Here is a 7789-nt window from a genome sequence, read left to right as displayed (position 1 = left end):
AAGGAGCGGGGCCGCGACAGGGGGTGGGTGCAGGGAAGAGGGGTGCGAGGAGAGTGGGGGGTATGCGGGACAGGGGGGGGATGGGCGGGACGAGGGGGGATGTGCGGGACGAGGGGGGATGTGCGGGAAGGGGGGAGTGCAGGGCAGATGGGGTGTTGCGGGAGGGGGGCGCGGGGCACGGGGGGTGCGGGGCGGGGAGGGCTGTGCGGGAGGTGGGGGTGCGGGGCGGGGAGGGCTGTGCGGGGCGTCAGGCGCTGCGGCCGGCGGGCCCCGGCGCTGCTGAGCGAGAGAAATGTGAGGCGGCTGCACCACTGCGGCGGCACTGCGGGCGGCGGCGGGAGCGCGCAGGAGCGCCCGCGCCGCCGGGCCCCGGGGACGGCGGGCACGGAGCCGCCGCTGCCTGCCCGCTGCTGCCCGCCGCTGTCTGCACCTGCCCAGGGGCACAGGGGCACCCGGTGCCAGCCCCCCGCAGCCTGCGCTGCCTGCCGGGGGTGTTGCATCAGCCCCGCGCCGGGCCGGGGTCCGCGGCCGGGGGCTCCGAGGGGAGCCGTGGGAGGGCTCGGAGGGGTCCCCTCGGAGCGGCAGCGGAGCTGTCGTCGCCTCCCCCGGCCGCCGGTCCCCGCGGAGCATCCGGAGCAGCCCCGCGCCGCCAGCCCGGCCTCTGTGCCCGGTGCACTCCCCGCGCCGCCGCGGCCGTAGCAGGCGGCGGGGCCGGGGGCAGCGGGGCCGGGGCCGGCGGGGCCGAGGGCAGCGGGGCCGGGGGCGGCCCGGCCGGCAGGGACCGTCCCTGTCGAGCAGCGCCTCGGACCCTCCAGCATCCCCGGGGAGCCGCGCCTGGCCGGGGCAGCGCCGCATCCCTCTGCCTTTCAGATAACCTCCGCCGCTCGGGCCTGCGGACCCGCACCGGGCACGGAGTGGGGGCTGGCGGCTGAACCGGGACCCCCGCTCGGGGCAGCGCAGGTAACGGCGGGCAGAGACCGGGGGAGGGGGGAAGTGTCACCGTGCGGGCGTGCGGGACTGCACGTGTGTGTGTGCGTGTGTGTGTGTGTGTGTGTGGTGGGTGTGTGCCCGCGGGGGTGCACATGTGTGTGCGGGGCTGCACGTGTGTGTGTGTGTGTGTGTGTGTGTGTGCGCGAGTGTGTGCGGGGTGCACTTGTGTGTGCACATGCGTGTGCACCGCAGGGCTGCGAGCGTGGGGCAGGGCCGTGTGGGGCTGGGGATTGCAGAGGGAGGTTGGGGTGGGGGGGATACTGCGTGTCGTGGGGGGTGCTGGGGAGAGCTGTGTCACTCCAGAAGCAATACGGGGTAAGGTGGGGGGCTCTGTTACCCCAGAGGTGCTGAGGGTGTTCAGCGCTGTCACCCCAGAGGTGATGGGCTGCGTGGTATGTCAGGGGGGCTGTGTCGCCCCGGGGTTAATGAATGGGTGGGTTACAGCGGGAGGGTGCATTTCACCCTAGGGGTGACAGGGTGCAGGACAGAGCAGGGGTGATGTGTCCCCCAGGGGTGATGGGTGCAGGATAGAGCGGGGGGATGTGTCCCCCAGGGGTGATGGGGTGCAGGGTAGAGTGGGGGGATGTGTCCCCCAGGGGTGATGGGGTGCAGGGTAGAGTGGGGGGATGTGTCCCCCAGGGGTGATGGGTGCAGGACAGAGCAGGGGTGATGTGTCCCCCAGGGGTGATGGGGTGCAGGATAGAGCAGGGGGATGTGTCCCCCAGGGGTGATGGGGTGCAGGATAGAGCGGGGAGATGTGTCCCCGGGGGTGATGGGTGCAGGATAGAGCGGGGGGATGTGTCCCCCAGGGGTGATGGGGTGCAGGTGCAGTGGGGGGATGTGTCCCCAGTGGTGATGGGGTGCAGGATAGAGCGGGGGGATGTGTCCCCCAGGGGTGATGGGGTGCAGGATAGAGCGGGGGGATGTGTCCCCGGGGGTGATGGGTGCAGGATAGAGCGGGGGGATGTGTCCCCGAGGGGTGATGGGTGCAGGATAGAGCGGGGGGATGTGTCCCCCAGGGGTGATGGGGTGCAGGGTAGAGTGGGGGGATGTGTCCCCAGGGGTGATGGGGTGCAGGATAGAGCGGGGGGATGTGTCCCCCAGGGGTGATGGGGTGCAGGTGCAGTGGGGGGATGTGTCCCCGGGGGTGATGGGGTGCAGGTGCAGTGGGGGGATGTGTCCCCCAGGGGTGATGGGGTGCAGGGTAGAGTGGGGGGATGTGTCCCCGGGGGTGATGGGGTGCAGGATAGAGCGGGGGGATGTGTCCCCAGGGGTGATGGGGTGCAGGTGCAGTGGGGGGATGTGTCCCCGGGGGTGATGGGGTGCAGGGTGCTGCACCAGGACTGCTGTGCGTGAAAGGGTGTGACAGCAGAGCGTGGGAACACGGTGGCAGTGTGTGGCACTGCTGACCACCCGGCTCGCTGTGCCCATGGGTGCTGCGGGTGATTGTCTCTGTGAGAGCTGCAGGCAGAGCCCCTGGGGCTGCTGCTGTGTGGGTGTGGGTGATATATGGTGCTCGTTGGGTGCAGGATGAGGGGTGCAGTATGTAGGAATTTGAGGCCTCCTTCCCCAGGGCTGGATACCTGAAGGACCCCAAGTGCTGCCAGGGTATGGCCCCTGGGACAACCCAGCTGCAGTTGGGCAGGAATCCAGCCCCCCCTCCAGCCCTCAGGCACCTGGGGCTGAACCCCCACGGCCTCTCTGCATCCCCAAAGGCTGCTGCTGCAACCAGATGGCCCCCTCGGGCCCCCTCCGGCAGGCCTGGCAGCGCTCGGCAGGAGCAGGCATCCCTCTAACAGGATTTGCAGTGTGATGGAGGAAAGCGCCTTCGTCCTTCTCGCAGGAGAGCTCGGCTGGCGCAGGGGCTGCTGAGGGAGAAAATGGCCACGGGCTGGCTGCCTGCCCCCCATCTCCTGCCCCCAAATGTGGCCTGTCGTCTCCAGAAACCCTGGGACAAGGGCAGGGAGCTGGGAAGGGGGAGAGGAAGCTGGAGGGAGGGATAATAGCAGGGACAGATCAGGAGCAAGCGATGGAGGTAAAAATAGATCCACTGAGTAGAGGAGGGGCTAAACGTGAGAGAAAACCCTGAGCAGAGGCAGGTCGGTGGAGGAGCCCCTTTCAGGCGGGGCCCTGCGTCCCAGTGGGGCACAGGGGACCTGCCCTCCTATCCCCAGGACAGAGAGGGTCCCAGGACCCCACACTCGGGGCCACTGAGGGAATGCCTGGGGGGAAATACCTGCCTGCTCCCATTTCCGCAGCCCAAGCAGCCCAAGCAGCCCAAGCACGCGGGCGGATGGACAGGACCTGCAGGGCTCAGTTGCCAAATTGCTGGGATGCAGGCGGGCAGGCATCCCGAGGGAGTGCTGGCAGCTGGTAGATCCCTGAAGAGCCTTGGATCCAATCCCCTCTCACTTTTCATTTCCAGAGAGCACGAAGCTGAGCTGGGGACAGAGGTACCAGGGACGGAGGGGACAAGGTGTCTGGTGGCCTGGCAGCAACCCAGGTGAGCTGCCCTCCGACACAGGACGCAGCCTGAGCCCCTGCCCTGTGGGAGCTGCCGGTGACGTGACGGCAAGTGGGAGAGGGAAGTCAGAGCAAAGGAATTTGCAAACACATTCCTCAACGCCACGAGGATCCCACTGCGAGTAAACAGGAATAAAGGCTGCGCTGGGGCGAAGTGAATGCTGCCTCTGGTTCCTGAGAGACCCTCCCTGGACTCACCTGCCGCTGGCAGTGCTCAGCACCACCATCCCCAATTTGCTGGTCCCGACTGCAAGTGATCTCGCGTGGGAAGTGGCACTGAAGGCGAAGAGCAGGGCACTGAGTGACTGCCAATGTCACGATAACATCCCAGAGAGGCTGCAGGGAGCCGACGCTTTGATCGCCCACCCAAGAGCATCCTGCAAGGCAGGCAGGATGCCACTGTGAGCCCTGCCTTCCCTTGCCTGCCCCGGTCTCGCACCTGGCACCCTCGGGGCCGGCTGAAGAAGAGGGGCGCGGGGCCCGCTGGCGCTGCCCCGTCTCCCCAGGATGCTCTCCCGCGCCAGCAGCTGCTCCCCGTGCTCCCGCCCCGCAGCCAGACCGAGATTGAAAGCTCAGCAGGCTGCCGGCATGTTTTAGCCTCATGCAGGCGTCCCTCAGAGACCCCAGAGCAGTGGACAGTAATGTGAAAACGATACTCATGTCGTGTCTGAAAGGGCAACAGGTCATCATTAAGATGGAGGCGATGAAGATCATCCACCCGGAGAAGTTTTCGGAGCTGCAGGCCTCGCAGCCGCGCTACGCCCCAGCCCCGCGCCGAGAGCCGCCGCTCGTGGCCAAGCGCGCCTGGCCCTCCGAGTCCGAGATCATCGTCAACCAGGCGTGCGGGGACATCCCCGCCCTGGATGCCGCCCCCGGGCCGCTGCCGCTGCCCCGGACTCCCCCCCTGCCGCGGAGGGAGCGCGGGTACCAGAGCCAGCGCAAGGGCAGCTCCGAGGTCTGCTACCACCGGCAGCCGCCGTCGGACGAGGTGATCGTCAACCAGTACGTGCTGCACCCCTCTACGCCCTGCGAGCCCCTCGAGTGCCCCACCTGCGGCCACATGTACAACTTCACCAACAAGCGGCCCCGCATCCTCTCCTGCCTGCACTCGGTGTGTGAGGAGTGCCTGCAGATCCTCTACGAGTCCTGCCCCAAGTACAAGTTCATCTCCTGCCCCACCTGCAAGCGGGAGACCGTCCTCTTCACCGACTACGGTCTGGCAGCGCTGGCCGTCAACACCAGTATCCTGAACAGACTGCCGGCCGAGGCCCTGGCGGCCAACCCCGTCCAGTGGAGCAGCGACACCGACCGCAGCTGCTACCAGACCTTCCGCCAGTACTGCGGGGCCGCCTGCACCTGCCACATCCGGAACCCGCTGTCCTCCTGCACCATCATGTGAGCCCCGCGCCCCTGCCCGCAGCTCCTGGCACACAGAGGGGGAGAGGGCACAGTGCAGCACCACGGCCGGTTCCCCGTCCCCTCTTTGCCCGTGGCACAGGCAGGGAAAGCTCTGACTCTCATCACGGCCAAGGATATGGGACCGGCGTTCTCGCCAGCACTGTCGGGGGGCGATGGGGATGGTGGGACCTGGCAGCAGCACCCTACACACCGGTGGTGTCCAGGGAGAGGGATGCTGGGATGGGGAGCACATCTACCAGCACATCCAGGGGCTCCAGCTCCCCCCGGCCCTGCAGCAGGTGCCCCTGCTGTGCATCGAGCATCTCGCCGTGCTTCTTCCCCGGGCACCTCTCCCGCTTCTCTCCCTCACTCTCCCGAGAGTGGACACCGGGTCCTGACCAGGGTGACACCCTCCCCATTGCCCCACTGCCAGCAGCAGCAGCAGCACAAGGAGCCCTGGAGGTGCACAATGCCACGCTGGGTCACCCTCCCAGCACGGGAAGCGAGGACAGGTCTCCAGCTGCCCCCTCCTCCCCCGTCTCTGTAAGTTATTTGCCAAAGCTTTCATCTCAGTGGCCACGCCGCCAAGCGCCCGAGTCTCCGTAGCCGCGCCAAGCCGCCGCACCGGCCCCTCGGATGCCAGCAGACACGCGGCCCATTTCCTCCACAGGCCCTTGAGGAAAGCTCCACTTTATCCTCGTTTTGGAGGATTCTTGATTTTCCCCCATCAGCCCCCAGCCTCCCCATCCCAGGCCATTATGTGTTCACAAAGGCATTGAGCTGTGCCCGTTCTCTGCTGCTCCACCTGGGACCTGCACCAATGCCCCGTGGGATGGTTCGGGGGGTGGCATGGGGTCTGGTACCCCAAATTGCTTGCTCCAGCAAGGGGAGTTGGCTGGGCAGGGGGACTGAGGTCTGGCTCCTGCCCACAGTCCCTTCCCTGGAGCAGCATCTCCATGCGGAGGGGCTGGCAGGGCAGCAGCTCCCTGGGCACAGTTTTCTCCAGAGCACCTGGAGGAGTAAGTTTGCTGCCAAAAAAAGCAAAAAAAAAAAAAAACGAAGAAAAAGCCATAATTTGCTGGTGCTCCCACGGGGCTGAGCACCACAACCCAGCATGCCAGAGGCACATGCCACCCAGTCTCAGAGCACCGGGGCTGAGCGAGCCAGAAGAAAGCATCCTGGAAGGAAGAGCAGCCCCTGGCACTGGGTGAAGCCCAGCATCCATCCAGGGAGAGGGGCCAGACCATCCCCCTGCCCACCCCGAGGGAGTGGGTGATGCCACCGGCACGGCCCCGGGGCCACCCCCGCCGGTGCAGAACGGGGCCGGCACCGTCTCTGTGTTGCTCTGCCAATGCCTCCCGCTGCTGGTTGTGACCATGATCATGTTTTATACCCGGCCTTGTTCTAACCCCCATCAGTCTCCCCAATAAAGGTTATATTGGAACGAACAGCAAGCTGGCATCTCAAGGGAGCGTTGCTGTGGGCAGCAGTGGGTGACACACTGGGGTGATGCGCCCTGGCCCTGCTACACCTGTGGGGCAAGCTGGGGGAGATTCCCAGGATTAGGGCTTTCCCTCCTCCAACCTGGCTCTTGGGTCTGGTGCAGTTGTGTCCCCTCCCTGCCAGTCCTTGGTCCCACCACATGTGGATGGGCACGGTGGGGGACCCTGCCCATCTTGGCAAGTGGTCCCCAGCCACACCAAGGGCTCTCAAACACTGTCTGGATGTCCCCTCCCTGAGTGATGTGGGATACTAGGGGGAGGATGTGCCAGCTGGCCCAGGTGGCACTTGCTGTTGAAGGGAGTTGGGCAGGGACATGATCAGTGCTGGGCTCTCTCAGCCCCATCTTACAGGGACAGGTGCACCCCTGGGCCCTGATCATGCCCCTCTCTGCACCATCCCTGGCAGCATCCATGGGGGCTGCTGTGCCTCCGGCAGCATCAACCAATGGCACCTGCTGCCTGCTCCCTGTGAACCCTGGGGCAGTGGGATGGCAGCTCTGGCTGGCTGTGAGAGGCAGGAATTTGCAGCAGAAGCAGCTGGGAGGATGCTCCCAGGACAATATGGACCCCCGGGGTGTGGGCTGAGCACACAGGCTGGTGTGTGCACGTGCAGGGAGGCTGTGTGTGTGCACACTGAGGGTCTCTGTGCAGCCACAGCCCCACTGGCCCAGGGCTGGCCCCTGAATTTCCCTTCTCCAGGGGCAGCAACTGGCTCTGCCCTCTGCCACGTGCCACGGTGGAGCAGCTGCTTCTGAAGCACCAGCATGTCCCACAGCCCCCATGCCAGGGGGTACAGGGGGTGGCTGCAGGCTCCTTGTGCCTGGCTGCTGGTTCCCATCCCAGAAGGGTTTCTCTGCCTGGAAAACAAAACCACATCCCAGTCCATGGTTGCTGAATTACAGCATCAATAATGCAGCTGGTGCCATCCCCACTCCCGGGCACACTGCGACCTGTGTGTCTGTCCCTGCACCCACATCCCCCCACATTTCTGCCAACCTTCATGGATGTGGGGGGCCCATGCAGCCCTGAGTGTGTGGGTGTCTCCTGGTGGTCACAGCAACACTCCAGGGAGTCTGATGAAGTGGCTGCTTAGGGAAGTTGGGGTGGCCTCACATCCAGAGTATGTATCTCCATCACCCCAAAGACTCATCACGAATCCAGGATAAATGTCTCCAACACCCCAAAGGCTCATATCAAATCCAGGCTGAGCGTGCCTGTCCTCAGAGACTTGGAAGCAGTGGGCCAGCCAGGACAGAGGTGGCAGCAATTTTGCCCTCAAAGCCAGAATTTGCCCTTTCTATTACATAAGGATGGAGGGTACAGTGTGTCCTTTCTCACCTCCTCTTGGCTCCTCTTGGGCACAGAGTAAATTTAAA

General features: G+C 65.5%; 1 protein-coding gene across 1 annotated transcript; it reads left to right on the top strand.

The window, feature by feature from the left end:
• The first annotated feature begins 231 nt into the window (after positions 1-231).
• On the top strand, positions 232-6357 carry RNF208 (ring finger protein 208). Its single transcript, XM_071574604.1, has 2 exons — positions 232-960; positions 3416-6357. The coding sequence occupies exon 2, from the start codon at positions 4115-4117 to the stop codon at positions 4910-4912; it is 798 nt and encodes a 265-aa protein (XP_071430705.1). The 5' UTR covers positions 232-960; positions 3416-4114; the 3' UTR covers positions 4913-6357.
• Positions 6358-7789: the final 1432 nt, after the last annotated feature.

The sequence above is a fragment of the Pithys albifrons genome, chromosome 20 (assembly GCF_047495875.1).
Source record: "Pithys albifrons albifrons isolate INPA30051 chromosome 20, PitAlb_v1, whole genome shotgun sequence".
NCBI lineage: Eukaryota > Metazoa > Chordata > Aves > Passeriformes > Thamnophilidae > Pithys > Pithys albifrons.
The sequence above is the reverse complement of the archived record's forward strand: the minus strand, read 5'-3'. Positions and strand labels throughout refer to the sequence as shown.

Bases quoted from the DNA above. Each gene is read 5' to 3' on its own strand.
- RNF208 (XM_071574604.1), top strand. From the start codon at position 4,115: ATGCAGGCGTCCCTCAGAGACCCCAGAGCAGTGGACAGTAATGTGAAA.